The sequence below is a fragment of the Puntigrus tetrazona genome, chromosome 19, assembly GCF_018831695.1.
Source record: "Puntigrus tetrazona isolate hp1 chromosome 19, ASM1883169v1, whole genome shotgun sequence".
Lineage (NCBI taxonomy): Eukaryota > Metazoa > Chordata > Actinopteri > Cypriniformes > Cyprinidae > Puntigrus > Puntigrus tetrazona.
Window position 1 is genome coordinate 10948241 of NC_056717.1, and position 19161 is coordinate 10967401.

The following is a 19161-nucleotide window of genomic DNA, read 5'->3' on the forward strand; positions in this document are numbered from 1 at the left end:
GTAAGGCGGTGCTGCATGGTGGGTGCTGTCGGAGGCTTTAGGAGAAGCTCAAAGATGGCGCTTTTCAGTTGTCATTCTGGAGCTCAAGCACTGTCTCCCACTTTTTTGTTTGTTTGCTTTTTTTTATTTATTTATCAGAAATTCTATGAGTTTCAGGATGATGCTGAACGAAAACAGCAAGAAGCAAATAAAATTTTCCCCCAAAAACAACATGCTCGCTTACGGAGGTAATTTCTGTTGTATTTAGTAAAACATGGAATCACATTTACTGAATATATTTCTAAATACGAAGCAAAAATATAATGCGACTTGCCTCAAGTCATGTTATGGAATAATCCACTCAAATGATTGGCTACAACTGACTCCTAAAACTGTCCAACCAATTGCGCACATACTAGAACAGGTAACACTATTTTACAGTTACACCTGTTAGTTGTTTATTGGCATGCATATTACTAGAATATTACTCATTTATTAGTGCTAATTAAGCACATATTAATGCCTTTTTCAGTCCTAATCCCATTCATTAACTAAACTTAACAACTACCTTACTAACTATAAGCAAGCAGCAAATGAAGAATTTATTGAGGGAAACCTATTCTAAAGTGTTACCTTAGAACACATACATGTCACAACATAACACATCTGGGTTAAACACATACCCGAGAACTGCAGAGCAAAACCCTGCTTGCTGGTGAAGAAGTCGGTTGTAAACTGCAGACTGACGGAGTTGAAGGTGCTGTGGAGGTCTGGAGGAAGGGAAGAGCCGCTCAGCTCTCGCAGGAGAACACCTCCATCCTGAGGACCATCCCAAATCCGCAAAACATCATGTACCTCTTCTGTGTGGAAGACCAGGAAATGCAACCTGTGGAGTTACACAAGCAAACGTGGTATTACATGGTATTACTCAGTTACGGTGCTTAGATTAAAGAAGGTAAGTCGGAAAGGAGGAAAGAAAGGAGAAAAAAAGCAATCATATCTTCAGTATGGCACCAAGGGAAACGAGAGGTAATTTACATTTTCACAGGATTTCACTAGTTATAATAATAATTTGTTCTAAGAGATATATGGTCAATTCAGAGTTGTGAGACAGGAAATTAACACTTGGATAGTTCTTGATATTAGAAGGATCTTAAAGACAGAGACAGAGAAGATAAAAGAAAAAAAAGTAAAAAACAAAAAGTGAAAATTGCTTGAATGACACCTGCAAAAATCTGTTTGCAGATATTAAATATTAAAGAAGAATATCAATGAATCTCTTTTGCAGCTATAAGGTGAAACATGCAGCATTTACAGTAAGTCATTAACCTTCAAGAAAAAAATAAATAAGAACTTTCAAAATGATGTCATAAATGGGAAAGGCCACTTCCGATCTGAGAGAAATGTGCTTGTTTTCTGCAACCTAAATGCTAGAACCAGATTACTTTACTAATGGTACTGAATACATAACTACGTCTTCCTTATAAATAATTATAACAGGCTGCCTCTACAAAAATAGTACAGTCTGGCTTATTACATTGTCAGTTCAGGTAATAAAGCGACATTAGAAATATTTCTCTCACCTCTTAAGAACTGTCTTGTACAATTGTATTACTCACTAAAGAGAAATGTACCAAAATCAAAAATTTGAAAAATGCACAGCCAAAGACAAAAATCCAAATGACATGATTATACAAAAAAAGTTCAAAATTGATCTATTTATCTCTCTTTCTCTCTCTCTCTCTCTCTCTCTCTCTCTCTCTCTCTCTCTCTCTCATATATATACACACAAATCCACCCATACGAGTAGCATCTGTACCATTAACAAAAAAGCTTTAAAGAAGACAAAGCACAAAATCGTAAAAAAAACAAGTATCTAGTTAAAACAAAATCTCAGAACAAAACTGACATTTTAAGCAAAACCTAAAATAAATAAGTTCATATAAACCAGTCGTGGCGTGACTAGAACGATTAGGAAACGTTAAATTATGAACAGTTAGCAATTTGAAAGGAAATTATGTAAATTATGTCAGCTTGCTTTTAAGAAACTGAAGTAAAAGCCCTTAACCAAAGAGGCGGTGGAGAACTTTGTCACACATACAAAAACACAAAAGCTCATTAACACAGACTACGCTTCATTAATGCAGAATCAAAAAAGGGGTATTTTTCTAAAAAAGAAAAAAAAAACGTAAGAGTGGAGTATACAGCAGATCCATGAATTACTGCCATTCTTTGCTAAATGAGCAAGGAAAAGAGATCATGTGTAAAAGTTGACCCCATCCCTCATGGTTCACCGGCCTTTTACACATGGATGATTTCAGGGGCGGTATGCAAAGGATTGATGTCTCAAAAGCCAAGTTAAATACTTATTTCAAGAAAACAAACATGCACCCCGTGACTCCAGTTATGTCTATCTGCATTAAAAGCTAACAGACAGTCTGGTTACTGAAGACAAAATGGGTTTTATTGAATATGCACTCCTCCCATTTACAAACGGCTGCTGTGGGGATGAAAATAAATTCAATAGGGTGTTGTAGGTCATACGTGTGTAGTATTTCCACTGAATTGTTGCCATGACAGCGCATTCACACCAAAAGCAAACCGCTTTGGCTTACTGTAATTCACGCAAGTAAATTAGCAGAGCTTGGTTTCCAGCTCTGTGTGTGTGTGTGTGTTGTGTTTCTCCCCCTATGAAGAAGTGAGTAGGAAGTATTTCTAAATCCCAGTTTCAATTTCATATTGTGTGGGTTTTCGAATTTGCCAAATCCATCTATTCAGAATGAAAAATGCACATAGACGCACAATATACATCAAACTGTGTGAACTTCAGGTATTTCACTCTCCACACAGTGTGAAATGAAAGAGATCAACGGTTATTTATAGCTGTGTATACAATAAGGAAAGCCCCTGCATCTAAGGGTAAATCCTGTTCACACGGAGAGAGACATGGCGATAGAAGCCGACAATGTTGGCAAGATTCAGCTGTGACACAACGTGGCCGTGTCCTTCAGTGTGAAAAATTTGAGCAAAGTTACATTTCATGCAAATTAGGAGTGATGCGTGTAGCGACTACCAATTGAAGTGAAGACAGTAGAAGCTCAAAACAATTAAACTTGATATTACAAAACCACTACTTCTGTGGAAGAACAACAAAAAAGTCCAAAAACAAATTGCGATAACTGAAAGCAACATTTTGTCTGTCAAAAATTAACATTTATTTATTAATACCATTTTAATATTGCCTACGCCACTGCTTTCAGAGGAACCAATTGTGCCCTAAAGAGCTTCAGCATGCTGTCTGTCAGAGACCGCAATGTATCTAATAGATAATGCAAAAGTATACATGTTGCATTTGATTACACCTTAGTAGATTTTGGCTCATATTTGTCATTGCATTCATTGCCAAAATCAATAATCATCAATAATGAAGAAGAAAAGTCAAAGAATTTGTAACTTAAAGAGCTTCAACATGCTGTCTGTCAGAGATAACATAACATACCTAAGATATAATGAAAAAAAATTACATTTATTCGCCTCTTGCTGAAATTATGCTAATATTTTACATGATTTGTTGCATTTATTGTCATTGCATTTTTTTTATATCAGAATACAATGAAATCCTCAAGAGCGCCTACTAGCGACCAACAAGTATAGGGCTGTGGCGACCTCCAGCGATAACATCGAAGTCAGTGTGAATGGGGCTTAAGAGAGAGAGAAAGACAGGACAAGGCAGCGGGAGAGGCAGACAGATAAAGGAAGAGAAACATTATTCAATCCAGAAGTTCTAAATGAGATTAATCAGCCTACAGCCAGAGTGCTATTACGAATCTGATAAAGAACCAAATTATTCCATCCCCCTCCACCCATTTGGCAGTGCAAAGTTTTACCACACACATATTGTCACTTTCTGTGAGGAAATGAGCACTTCAGAAACCCCCTCAGACTCCATCATCCATCGCATCACCGCCGACAGGACGGATCTGTGTCATGCTAATGATAAAGCGCTAATCTATGCAAGTGGCGGCTGGTTTCTCAAGGGAAGCAGGCACACAATGATGCATCTATTCCCTTAATGTCAGCCAGCTTCCTTTTTGCCTCCGAAGATTTTAAAGCAGGTGTCACACGTAGATCCAGGTCACCAGCCTACAGTATGTTGTGTTTTAAATGCTGGTCAGAATGGGGAAGAAAGGTCTTAGCTGGTCTCCCAGTGTAACCAGCTGAATTTCATCCAAAACTCCAGCAGATCCGCTATAAGATGAGACCAAGAACAAAGTACTTATGAATGAATGAATGACCAAAACAACACAAGCACATAGCAATACTAAACTTACAATTAACAAGTAAAAAAGAAAAATGCGCTCAAAATATTAATAAATAGTATTGGTAACAAAAACATTCTGTGCAGGTCTTTTGGTTCAGTAAGCATTTGCACCAAACAAAAACAAATACTGACACACTTGAGATGGTGCAACAGCACTATATAAATGTCCCAGTTCTAGCAGTGAGGCGCACTAGTGAGTGCTATCTATTTTACTAGTTTTAACATTAGATAAACATAAAGGAACATTTCATGACTCATGCAATCAGACTGTAACATTTTTGATGGTCGATTTTGATTGCTTAGCTAAGAATGCAAGATCAGTGCACAGCTGAACTTTGCACCTCTGATTAATTCTTAATCAGAATAGAATACATTCCATGTCGATTCAGGCTATTATGGCTAAACTGGACTGAGCCAGCATGAAAATTCATACAGGTCTAAGTTGATCTTTCTAGATGTATTCACGTACAAGTTCAAAAGTCTGGAGTCATTTACAAAAACCTTTTCACCTTCACACTCTTTCGTCAGTGTAAAACAAAAGAAAACCGCTTATGCTAGGTTTTTTTTGTTCCACAGAAACAAAGAAAGTAATAAGTTCGGAATGACATGAGCGTGAGAATATAATGAGGCATGTGCATACTGGAGTACCTTCCCTCGACCAGTTGAAAACCCTTAGTGATACACGGGCAAATTATAACTAGTTTTTCTTAACATAAGGGGTTTCCTTTAACCCAGCATTGACTGTGATGCTTTGCTAATTAGCCTCAGTTCCAGGCCTTTGAGGAAAAGGTGAGGCACTAGCACTGAGAGCAGAACGAGTGTCTTGGCTGAAAGAAACATCGTACTGTTACAGCTAATCCATACACCGCCACGTTAACTAATCCTCATGTTCATTTTTTATTTATTGAAACACGTTTTCTACTCTTTCGTCTATCCCTTCCTGTTTCTCTCTCTACCGCTCTACAACTCTTTCATGTAATCCTCGCTGATGGGATGGCGGTTGGTAGGGTTGTGGGGAGCGTTGGCAGGAGAGTGGGTGGTTACAGTCTGTCAGATTTGCATGTTCAATACAAAGGGGAAGGTGGAGGGAGATGAAAGACTAAACCCCATGAGGTTTGATTTGTTCCCCTCAAACCACGCAAAATGTAGAGGTCAACTGCATCTAAAGAAATGGAAAAATACCTTTCATCTCAACACAGGTCATCCGCAGCCTGATTTACTCACTCTGTTCTCTTCCGAAAGCATCTGCTTACTCAAAAACAAGCGGAAGATTGAGCCAAGACTCTCGTCCTTCCAAAATAAACTAAAGCCCCCATTTCGAAGCCAGCTATGAAAGGTAAACAAAGTGTTGCATGCATCTTTAAGAAACAAAGTGGTTCAATCAGATGTCAGAGGAAGTGCCAACGAAAGCGAGAAGGAGAGAAAGACAGGCAAATGGAGAGGAGAGCTGTGTCATATGAATACCAAACAGCACCGCTACCCCGGGAGTCTCGCCCGTGTTCCTGCTGCAATGACTTGGCAGACAGGAAAAGACGTGCAGTTTGTCGGTTCATGTCTGTGGATTCATTTATTTGTTTATTCATTTAACCAGACAAGTCATTAAAGAACAAAATCTACATGGACGGCAGAGAAAGAGAATGGGAAGATAAAAGGAGATAAATAAATGTAAGGGGCATTTGAAAAATATACAAGACACAAAAAACAACAACATTAACATAAATAAGACGGTAATCCGTGCCTGAGATGAATATCTACCAATTCTTAAGACTGTGAGACGCATTTGCAGGTGTTTGTGAAAATATCCAAGATGAGAGTCCTTGAAAGCTGAATGAAAAATGACAGTTTCTCGAAACTCATTTGAGTCACTTTTTGAATATTAAGCAGCCAGTGAAGGATCTGGTGCATCTAGAGGAGAAATCAAGTGAATAATGCAGCGTTTTAGTAAATAATGTGTGGACATATGGTTTAGAGAATGTGTAAATCTAGCGTACAAAGATATCTTGTCTAAGGAGGACTACGCATTTGCATTTGCTGGGGAAAATATCAGTGCTTTTGCTTTTGTACAGAAGGTTATGCACGGAGCAATAAAAAAAGAAGCATGTCACAATTCTGTATTAAAGTGGATGCAAACAAAATCATGAAGCAAATAACCGCCTGTTAGGTGGTGAATCATAACGTTGACTTGGGGAATGAATGAAAACAAAATAAATGAAAATTAAATTAAATTAAAAACAATGATTTTGAGGGAAATAATCATAATGAAAAGTCAAATTAAAAATGAAACATACATAAAAGTATTGCCTTACATATGTATATAAATAATGAAGAGCATAGCAAGACTGAACGGCATACACTTAATTGATTTCTTTTTTTGCCCAATTTTCCAAATTTTTTGAGGTAATGCAGTTATTCCACCTGGGAAAGGGGGTGGGGGGATGTTAAACAATGCACGGTAATGGCTTTAACAAAAGCATATACCACTGATTACCTCACAGCAGGTCCGTCTCATTAAAAAATCAATTCCCCAACGGAGTAAACGAATATGATTTTTACCCCCCAGAACCCAACTGTTGCACTCTTTCACAATGTCATGGCTTGCGGTTAGATTACTGTAAGTCAAAAGGAGATTCTGAAGAAGAAAACAGAATGACGCCAGAATATCAATACAGCGCTGCCTTGCAATCATTGTAATGATGGTTCTCATCTCTCATGGCAGCACAGTATAGAACATCTAGCAGCTCAAGGGCACCTTTATGGACATATCTGTGCAGGACATCTCCATTATACCAAACGGGTAAGACTGCCATATGAAAGGAAGCTATTTGATTTAGGGAGAGGATGAGTTTTGTGGGGAAAAAAAATAATATATTTTTTAATATAAAAGAAAGGGTGAAAATGCAATTTCACTGCTGAACAGACTAGATAAGTTGATTGCCAGATTCGGGCCCAGACCATGACCCGTTTGTGTAAGAACCAGACTGTTCAGTTTAATAAACAGAATCACAAAGAACACGATTCATCATACATGTTGGTCCAAATAAAAACAAAGTTTGAAACTCAAGACAAAGACCACTTTATGTGGTTTCAAAAAGTCGCCAAGTCAAGGCTACAATATCACAACTCCACATGAGTTTCAAAACTAGTTTTAAAATCAGGAAAACATACCTAAACGTTGAACTTTCTGTTGTGTTTGACATCTAGCTTAACTAGTTAACAACTGCTGATGAACAGTATAGCTATGCTATAACTTGTTAAAGCAAAACTCATAGTCTACATTTACTTCAAAGTCTGGGGGGGAGCTAAATATAGACTAAGTAATACATAACTTGAAAAGATGGAGAAAAAACACCATTTAGAGTAGAATATAGTGGGTGGAACTGGCTGATGCATTAATGATTAGTTATCTTTATCTGCTGTGTAGGCAGATTGGATAAATGTAAGAAGCAGTTCTCAGTCTGATTCAGCAGATGTGAGGTCCTGGCCACCCTAAAAACAAGTGCACAGCACTTTTTTTTTTTTCTTTTTACCCACAATCCACAGTCTCCTCCCTTCATTTGCTGTCAGCCATTCCCACTGCAAAGTGCTCCCAGGAGGATGCCTGCAGGAGAACCATCCGGGTGTTTATCATCAGATTATTCTAGGTGTGCGTGAGCACATTTCCTCCATTTAGCAGCGTATTGGATTTTGGGGTACATTAACCTTTTAGAAAAATTGTGAGTTTCAAACTTTGACAGTTTGTATATTGAGAGTAATGACCAAGGAGACACTGCAAGGGAGACGGCACAATTTCACAGCCCATTAAAAATTAGACTCATTAATTGATTGATCAACTCTAGTCTCTTCGGGGGTCTTTCTCTCCCCAGCGTCTGTGCAAACCAGCTGATAAAAAAGCAACTGATCAGATCTGTACAGTTTCTGTTCTCCCAAAACAGACTTTCATGCTTGTCCAGGCCGGTTTATGCAAGTGGAACGACATATAGATGTTCATTAGCATTTTGGTTGGTCAAGCTGGTCGATCTTGCTGATCAAGCTCCTAAAGAATCACATAGTGATGTCTGTGGTGCTTGAGGCAGGACTATTGTTCCCAGCATGCACCGCAGCATGAATAAATAATGCTAAAAAAAAGCTGTTCTGTATGATTTATGCTGGTTTTGTTGTTGTGTTGGAAGTTGTGAATCATATGGTGTTACTGCAACCCTGTCCTTAAATATGATAAGCATCCCGCACGCCAAGACATCTTTTTATTCTGAAGAGTTTTGTACCTCTCATCTCCCAAGACTATTGTTAGCCAGGCAACTATTACATGGATTAAAAGCAAAACAACCCACTAAGGCAACAATTTTACCACTGTGATATCCATTTTCTTATTTTGCATTATTGTCATAGTGAGAGGAATATTTACTCTAAATAAAAAAATAAAAAAAGACCACTAGTGGCACAACTGAGACAGCAGAACCTGCAAGTCTCAGTGAAAAGTGTGTTAGTTAAAATAAATAAACAATACAGTTTCCTTTTTTAGGATGTATATATATAATTTTTAAATATATAATTTTTTGTTATTAAATTACAAATTACTTCATAAAAATAAAAGCATGAAAATGTAAGCAGGTTGACATCGTAATAATAGTTTATCGAGGGGTGAGAACCAGGCGTAAGTGACATTTCATCAACTTTACAGGAGAGCCAAAACAAAAATTTCATCATAGTTTGTTCTGACTTTGTTTGCTTATTTCAATTTGTTATTATACAAATTTGTACACTCACGGATTACAGTAGAAAAAGCTCATTAGGACCTTTCTTTTGATATAAATATCTCAATTTCACCAAAAATATCACTTACGCCCCTTTTGGTTCTCATCCCTCGTTATGTACTGTGCATTAACGTGAAATTATTAATTTTGATGTTAGTAATGATGCCTGATGCCTTTTAAAATTTTGTGTCATTCATAGAAGTTTGTTAACTTACAGAAACTATCCGTACTTCATCAGAATGACTTGTGTTCTGTAAGTAAAATTTTTGAAAGGTCTGGATAATGCACTTTAAAGATTTTTACGTAAAATTATGTCTCAATCAAGTCTCACTTAAAACAAAATAAAAATGCATTGAAACATAGTTTAAACTATCCAAAAGCCATTCACAATTTAAGTTCTTCAATATATTTCAAACATGTCGACAAAGTTTGGTGAGTATTGCTTGGAATCTTTAGTATTCAAAATTTCAGAGCTTGTTTGTTCCCTGAAATCCACATTCAGACAAAAATAGCTAATCAGTGTAAACTAGAAGTTTTGACAAAAGGTTGTGCTATAGAGTGCCCATTTATGAGCTTTTACTAGTGTGTAAGTATGATTAATATTGATATTTGTGCTGATTTTTTTTTTAATTGTAAAGATGTTATTTGCGTCAAAATGCAGGAAACAAATGTTGAAATTTAACATGTTGCCATGGCAACAGTTTTTACGTTATCATTATCCCTTTTGGCAGTTTTTTATTGCCGTGTTTTTACATTATTCCGATGAAGTTTGAAGCAAATTGAGTAAAAACGAGATGCTGAATTAAAAGCATTTTGAAAACGACACTTCCTGCTGCCAGTTGTTAGTGCTATGACTGACTAATGATCACATTTATGCAATCGGCATCATACAGCGAACAAACCCATGAAATTTGATCAAAATCAGATAATGTATGTTGATGTTATTAGACAAGTCCTGTTTCTCATTTCTTGTCATAAATTCATCGCTCCACCACAGACAAACTGTTCGCAATTTAGCATCCCCAGTGTCGTGAGCTCATGTTTGACCGAGTTTGGTGGCTACGGTACAGTAGTCAATATATCAAATTCCAAAGTATGCACTTTTTAAACAGCCCTGAATAGCTGACTTCCTGTTGGGTGGAGCCAATAAGCTCAAGCCCTAATAAAATAAAATAAAGAGTAGACCGGGGGAATAAATAGACACGATTATGGAAGCAAAATAACACAAGTCAAGCTAAAAAAAACAAAAACGAACAAACAAAAAAACCTTTGTGCAAACTTTGTCGAGATGGGACAGAAGTAGGAAGATAGCAGAGATAGTGTATGACTAGGTTTTGAAGGAAGAGAAAAAAAGGTGGATAAAGCAGCAGAATGGAGAAGGAGGGAAGAGGGACCCCAGCTTCCGTTAATTCTTCAGATTTCTTTCGTGACTGCAGATGAGCCTTTAGCGTGACAGTGCGATCCTTTGAGCTGCAACTCGAATGTTCCAAACCGGCTCTGGAACAGCGGGCTTAACCGATGTCTAATCCCACGTGGATGAGAACATTTGGGGCTAGGCAGTATATCTGTCTCTGCGTGTGTGTGTGCGTGTGTGAAGTGGCTGCTGAAAGTAATTATCACCTTTGCCAAACAAAGGCATCTCAGATGTGGAGAAGTGTCTCTGATGAAAGAGCGATGAAATATCGCCCGCACCCCCTGCCTCACGAAACCCCCTCAGCATCCTGACACATCATACTATCATCCCAGTCCACCCTTACACATCCTTTTATGTCTCCACGCTCAGACACTGCCATCAGCCCCTGCGGAAAAAGAAGTCCACTGGGACAGGACAGCTGGGGCAGGCCGGTATCACAGGATACACCCTGTGACAGTACAAATGTATCACCCTTCATATACTGTAGTGCTTACACTGTGATAAATAAAAAAATTAATCAAGCTGAAAAATATAACGCTCCAAAGTGTGTTACAGATGGCGCTTAAAGGGGACATATGATGCGTTTTCAAGTTTTCCTTTCTCTTTGTAGTGTCACAAGCTGTTGCGTAGATAAGATCCCTAAAGTTGCAAAGACTCAAGTCTCAAAACCAAAGAGATATTCTTTATAAAAGTTATGACTTGTCCATGCTGTGGTGTTGTTCTGGAGACGCTGTTTCGTTTTTGTGAAAGTGAAACTACTTTGTTTGTGCTCCTTAAAAACTGTTTCAGAACAGTTCAACCCGAAGTTTGTGTACGGCGCATTTACGGAGAACTGATTCCTGAACCTGGAGAGCAGCACAGAGATTATAAAGTGAGGCAATTCTATCTCCGCAAGGACAGTCTGGTGCTTCTGACTCCCAACTTTTGTGTTACATTTTCTTTTTTTAAAAAAACTACTACTAACTATTCAAAAGTTCGTTTTGAGCAGTTTTGTTTACGAGGTGCAATGCAATGCGACATGGGAAAAGACAGTATTAGTCATGACAATTAGTAATTATATCCCCACTGGATGCCTCATTTGAAATGGCTTTTATTGTTTTTGTGTCACAGTCACAACATGACTCCGTTGTATCGTGAGGGTCGTAACATTTCCGTCACACGCTTTGAGGTATTTGGCCAATCTCAACACACTGGATAGCTAGCCAATCAGAGCACACCTTGCTTTTTAGATGAGCTTTCTGCAATTCGACCCGTTTCAGAAGGCAGGGCTTAAAGGGGCAGTATGTGGAAAATAATGTGTTTTAATGTGTTGAACCTTAAACTGCATAAACACATTGCATTATACCAGATACACAAAGTAATATTATTTTTTACCCCTTTAATTGCAGCTCATCTTTTTGGAGAGCATATTCTGAATACTGCCTTAACCAAGTTCTAGTATTATTGCAAGACATCATCCCAATCCTAATGCATTGCAAATGATCTTGAATAATTGATTGCTCGAGATGAGATCAAAGAAATGTATGTGCATACCTTACAGTGGGGAACTAGGTCTGAGACTGGAAAAGACCCAAGCTATTAATTATCGTGTGCCTGTGGAAGGGGATCTAATACATACACATACAGTACAGGAAGATGGTAAACACACACATTCTAATACTTTATTATACTGCATGACCTGAAGTATTCATATATGGTCATATGAAGACACATGTACTAAAGATGCATAAATAAACAGCAAATGAACACTGTAACAGCTGTTTACTTTTGCCAAGAGGCTTTTAAAATAAATTATACGAGTACTACTGTATGTTTTATCAGAAGGGGAGAGGAAGGTGTACTGTTTTCTGCTGCTTACCAGCTGCAGTATTGAAACATGATTTCCAACTAACATTTTTAATAAGTCACACACACTTAAGCCCTCCCCTGCACAGCTATGTTTACCTTTAGTGTTTACAGATTTCAGTGGTAAACACTTGTGATATCTTCATGTCATACTACAAAAGGCAAACCTGCCTGTGCATGGAATGGTGTTTTATTTGCTTTTAAAATTATTTTAAATGTATTTTCATGTACGTATATATTTATTTCATAAATGTATTTAACTATGAACTATTATTTTATGAACTATATAACTATTATATTACATTGTAATATTCAATAAACAAACACACTATTATTTTTAAATAAACGCAGCCTTGGTTAGGATAGGGCATTTAAAATTAAATTGTATTAAATTGTATTAAATTGTATTAAATTAAATTAAATTAAATTAAATTAAATTAAATTAAATTAAATTAAATTAAATTAGCCTTGGTTAGGATAGGGCATTTAAAATTAAATTAAATTAAATTAAATTAAATTAAATTAAATTAAATTAAATTAAATTAAATTAAATTAAATTAAATTAATTAAAACAAAATAAAATAAAATAAAAATCTTACTGACCCAAACTTTCAAACCACATTAAATGTATTTCAATGAACATTTCGTATATAAAAACCCACCCATGAGAGGCCATTCATTGCAGCGGTTTGAGGGTTAAGAGGGGTTTCAGGCACTCCGCTTCACAATGTGCTTAAGTACACTGTAATCACATGGCCTTTTATGGTCATGATTGCATCAGTGATTACATGACACTGACTAAGTACAAGCTTTAAGCAGACAACATCTAAGTATCAGAATGTATTAAATTACACGGTTATACAAAAAAGGACAGGTGACCTCAATTATTACATGTGGCCTGCTCGTCTGGCGTGAGTATCTGGAGGGGTGTACCAACGTTAGATGCTCAATAACCCTTATGATATAATTACCCTCACCTCACTGCTCATTTCCAACTATTTATGGACACAAAGAACACAGGATAAAAGGGAAATTTGATTGAGTTCTTCACATCTTCAAGGCACCTTACGCAGCCTTTGACGCAGCAACACCAAATCAAATGTCAATTTCGAACCACTTTTAACACAGCAAGTCTGGGAGCTCTTAACGTGTCTAGATGAAGGGCGGGGAAAGTATCTGATAAACAGCACAATTAAAGCCCCGGACAAATTAGGCAGAGCTCGGCTGCGAGATTTCATGCAAAATTACGCTGGCGAAACGAGTGGCAATTAACAAGGGGGCATGTTCATTCATTAGTGCGAAAGGGAGCGATTTGCTGGGGAAGGGAAGAGGTCAGCCTGTAGGACTGCCAAAGTGCTAATGTCCTCCTAGCTTCTCTGAGTCCTGCTGACTGTGACAGCACGATGAACAATACTGGCATGCATGGAGATAGAGCTCGGCCTGCCAGCCAATCCACGCTTGCGGCTAAGGCGAGAGCTGACAAATACACCATCAAACCAATTAGACGGAGCATGGCAAGAGTGGCGGGACAAAGGGTAAAAAGGATGGACGTATCAAGGCATTTCATCAAATGGGTGTGTTTTCTGTGGAGGCTTGTTTCTGCCAATTAACCAAAATAAACAAAACTAAAAAAATAAAGGCAACTTTTTTTCCTCATAATTGCGACTTTTGTTCTTGGAAATGTGACTTTATATCCCGCAAATCTGACTTGTTTTTTCAGTATTGTGATTTATAAACAAATAAAGTAAAAAAAGTTAGTATATATATATATATATATATATATATATATATATATATATATATATATATATATATATAATTCTGTTAGCCCACAATTCTGATAGTTTCGCACTATTGTCAGTTTATGGCTTAATTTTGACTTTGTAACTACTGTAGCAATTCTGAGGGGTTAAAAAATCAGAAATGCAAAATGTAAAATGGCAATTGTGAAGGGAAGTAAATTAAGATTTTATTTTTATTCAGCACCAGAAATCGCTTCTGTTGTTTTCCAATTTGAAAACTCTCTACCGAGGACCTCATATGACCACAACCCTGAACAATAAGAGTAATAAGAATAAATGAATAAATAAGAGTAAATTAGAATGGCTTGATAGAATGTTAATAAAGCCATTGCGCCACCTTAAGCTGAATTAATGCCAGCTTTGTAGAAATATCTAAATGTGAACATGTGAACAAAACAAAATGGCAGCTACTCTTCCGAGATAATGGACTAATCGATAGCATTTAGTTATGACTATGATTAAATTAAATGCGGGATATATATATACATATACCTATACACATACATGGCACACACACACTGTATATTATATTATAAATCATATTTTGAGCATACATGTGTAACCAGAAGTATAAGGTAAAATATTTTTTTTTGTAAATTGTAAATTCGGCAGAAAGCTTGGTGAGTTAGGGCTATAGTACGAACTAGCTCTATATAAAAACAACAGACGTCTATGCAATGTCTCCATTCAGCTCCGTAGATGTGTGTATGTGTATATGTAACATGTTACACCCCCACTATGGAACTGTATATAAAGGAGATTATTTATTTAATAAGATGACTCAATTAGGACATTCCTAGAGCTTAGAATCGACAGCAGGGTCGAAAATATCGGATGGAAGTTACATTTAGAGGTTAGATGAAGATATCAAAAGCAAAACTGAGAGATGAGGAGACAGATGGTGAGGAGGGGGGTAATGCAAGAGTAGATACTCACCCGATGGTGCTTCCAAGTGCCGCCTCAATGGTCCAGACACAGTGCAAGTTGTGCTCATAAGGCGCTGGGTAACCAGGAGACAGAATCCGGCCCACGGGCTCATCTTTAATCGTTCCTCCACACTCGGCTGGGTGAAGAAAGAGATAAACAAAGGCGCAATCCTTCAATGACAGCTCGCAACTCAGCAGCACAAACAGTACATCTTATAAAAACAACAGCAAAAAACAAACAAACACCGGTTGGGCCCAAATGTCAGAGAACAGTGATTCTATTATACATTAATATATATATTGCATTGTATATGAATACATACTGTACCGCAATACATTCAGATTGATATATCGATTTTAATACATATATATATATATATATATATATATATATATATATATATATATATATATATATATATATATATATACACATATATATATATGTAAGACTATTTGGTTTGAATTAGATTTTGAAATAACATTTTTATTGAGGAGTACATATATAAATGAATGTCAATAACGAAAACATTGGATGTAAAAAAAACAAACAAACAAAAAAAAAGACTTTAAGCGATAGGTCCGTTTCCATAAGGGATCCTGCACTGGCATCTAACTCCTTAAAGCAAGGATGGTACACCGTGTGCTGTGCGGTGATGCATCATCAGGTGGCAGGGGCACGTATAACTTTCCACTTTAAAAGAATACATTCAGCACTGAGCAGAGCTTTATGAGTGATGAACAGAATAATATGGCCGTATATCACCTCCAGGATTAAGCCTTCCCTGGGGAGGGCATATTTCCTTTGGCTAATATCACTGATAGTGTTGGTAATATGTCCTGCCCCAGACATGACTATCCATCTTACACTGGGGCAATGGTGGTGCTGCTGGTGTTGGGCAGCGGGGGTGCAAATCACTTGTTTGTCAGGAGGTTGAGGACAGAGCGTGTGACAGTTCCAGTTTCACGCATCAGGAAGTGTGATATCCAACCCCTGTCATTGTCATCGTCATCCCAGAGGTCAACTGCATGTGCCCTTACACAACATAACTTGTACCGTATATATACACATATACACCCTCTAGACATAGACTGGAATTGAATGAGTTTGCATACAGAAAGCGGTTTAATTTATTATTATTTATTTTTTATTTTATTATTGTATTTTAGTTTGAGTCTATATATCTAAAATGTACTGTTAAACAGTAAGAAATAAACGTTCTCTCTCTATAGAAAATGTTTCATGTATGTTAAGTATCGATCGCGAGTAATCTAGTGCTACATCCCCCCAAACAGTGCTGAAGTATAGCTATAAAGTACAACTTTTTTTCAATCAAGTGAGCGGAGGGGCACTTCACACATTTGTTCCAGACACTTTCCCTCCACACATCTCTCCTTCAATCTCGGACAAGCAATGACACAAATTACACAGTGGCCAGCATTTGTAGTCACGTGAGACATACATGTCACAGCATGCAAGCGCAGTGTGTTCAAATGCACACTTTAGCCTCTTAAGCCATTGTCACACGTGCTGAAAGGTATAATCATAGACATGGAGACAAACTTTTGATCTTTTCTTGATAGTACACAGAGGAAAAAAGGAATTGTTGAGAATGAATGAATCCATCTATCTTCAAATGTTGGGATTTATATATGGCAAGCTATTTTTTTTTTCTTTTTCATTTTCATCTGTCTTTCTCACTCTTTTTTCTGCGATTTTTTTCCATCTCATATGAATTTCGTTCTGACGAATGTTCCCATAGTGGACAGCAGAGCCATAAATCACAATAAAACAAACCCATCTTCTTCAACTCCTGAGATGACCTGCTTCGTAAGTCATAAAACTACATTTCTTGCTCTCTCATTCTCTCTTGCTCTCTCCTCCCCTCCCTCTTTTCGTTTATTCTCACCAACTTCTCATTTCTCACTGTCCACCCTCTGTTGTCTACAGTACTAGTTAGTTTCCTGTTGTGGCGGATGAAAAATATTTGCTCATGCCTTTACAGTTCCATTTCTCCTCACTATATGGGCATTTCAATTTTGCCTAAAGGTCTCCATAGGCTCAGGTGGGGAAGCACCATAATTCAAAATTCAACAGCATTGCAGAAAAGGGGTCTGTGATACACTCACATTGAGGAGAACCCGGGCTGAGCAATTAGGGTGGGTGGAAGATGATGACAAATGAACAAAAAAAAAATAAATCATAAGCACTCCAAATAATAAAACTCTCTCTGACTTGAAGGGTTTATATTCATGAAGCACATTAGATTGTATAGTACAAGACCATGTGGCAGATTTAAAGTTTGTGATAAAATACAATAATTAGGATTTTCTAGAGTGCCATAAATTATATGATTTCTGGCACCCTCCGGCTTCCAGTATGAATGAAACAGACATTACATGTGTTTATAGCGATCCATTACATAAAGAAATAAATAAATGTACATTTTAAGTTTTTATTCACATAAAAATAACTCACTGTCACATTCTAGCCTTGCTATATTTATCTTTACTTTAAAAAAAAAAACATAAAAAAGTGCTTAATGTTGTTCAAGACTTTCCCAGAGGTACTGAATATATCACGGTATTTAACTTATTGTAACAAAGTTCGAAAATGTTGTCCCTAAAGTGTTAATGTGGCTGAGTATTTAGTAATGTCTTACCAACACACAGTGGAAGTGGGCTGTCCCATGCTCTCCTCTCCCCTCTGAGACACGTCAAAACCTCTGGGCCCTTTAAAGTGTAGCCAGGATCACAGCTATATGACACTGTGCTGCCTGCGAAGTGACCTTTGTCCTCCCGTTTAAAACCAAACTGAGGCACACCTGGGTCCTCGCACTTCACCAACTCGAAACCTGCAATAAGACAAGAAGAGAGAGAGAGAGAGAGAAAAATAAAGAGTGTGTCCTTCAAAATCTGCCCTGTGCTTAGTAGATAGGTATCCATCTATTTATCTACACACACACACACAAGCACACACTGCTGGTAATGGCTGCAAGGTGTCAGTGTGCTACTTACTGGTGAAGTGCAGCTCGAAACCTTTGCTGGTATTATCACTGTTGCTAATGAACTCCAGCCACATGGTGCTGGAGGTGCTGTTTAGAGTGACATCCATCATCTCTGTTCCTGTGAAGAGGCCCAGCAGTCTCGCACCGTTACTGCCGCCATCATACACCTGAAACCCACACAAAACAGTCACATACAGTCATCATATCATTTACAAAACAACGTGACACACAAGCATGAATACACACTAAGTCACAGAGACCTTAAGCAAGTCGTCCTCCTCCAGGCGGAAATCCCGCGCTCTGAGCTGGATCCCTTTACCGGTTTGGGTTTGGATGGAGTAGATACACTCATGGTTGTTACCGTAGTAACCGGGGTAGTTGGGAGAGAGTAAAACTCCTTGTTTCCCGGTTACAGATGATCCGCATTCAGCTGCAGCAAGGGAAGCAAGAAGTCAAATGACCTCTGACAAAAGACCCATGATCTCAGTATAAACACAAGCACACATACACTCATGCTGGCAGTCAGGGGGGATTGTGTGTGTTTGTGAATGAGTGCAAGGCAATTTATCTGCTAGATTTTGCTCGGATACTGAATCACACAAATTAAATTTGAATCTACGCCTTATACCCGCAAGTAACTATTATGGACTATAATTATTATGGATTAGAGCTGATACATCAATTGTTTTAAATGCTACAAGTGAATTTAGGCATCACAAATATAATGTTTGAGAATTTCTAAATATAATTAACTGCTGTATTAATTTGGCATATTTAAAGATTAACTTTTAAAAATAAAGGCAATCTAAATATAAAAGGTTAATGAGCAAGCATTATTAAATGCCCTGATAAATAAAAACTAAATCTCCGATATCAGCCAATTACTGATATATCATGCGTACCTTGTAACATTTTGTTTCTTAAAGAGAATTAATACGAAAATACGAGTGTTTTATAGACGTTTTTGGAATAAATAACTACCATACCCAAAAGACTTTAAGTGAATTAAAGCATATGCTATTTATTTAAATAACTTTAAATACAAGGGTGTTTATGAATAATTATAAACATATGTTTACATATGAGCTGACCTAGTTTCATAAGAGTGGTAAATA

The 19161-nt window shown here is 37.3% G+C and overlaps 1 protein-coding gene across 1 annotated transcript in view; it reads right to left on the reverse strand.

The window, feature by feature from the left end:
- The window catches only part of csmd2 (CUB and Sushi multiple domains 2), a 241845-nt gene that overhangs the window by 71804 nt on the left and 150880 nt on the right, over positions 1–19161 (reverse strand). Inside the window, 5 exon segments of the mRNA XM_043218014.1 lie at positions 663–865; positions 15049–15175; positions 17702–17893; positions 18057–18213; positions 18307–18476. Of these exon segments, the coding sequence (XP_043073949.1) occupies positions 663–865; positions 15049–15175; positions 17702–17893; positions 18057–18213; positions 18307–18476 (849 nt within the window).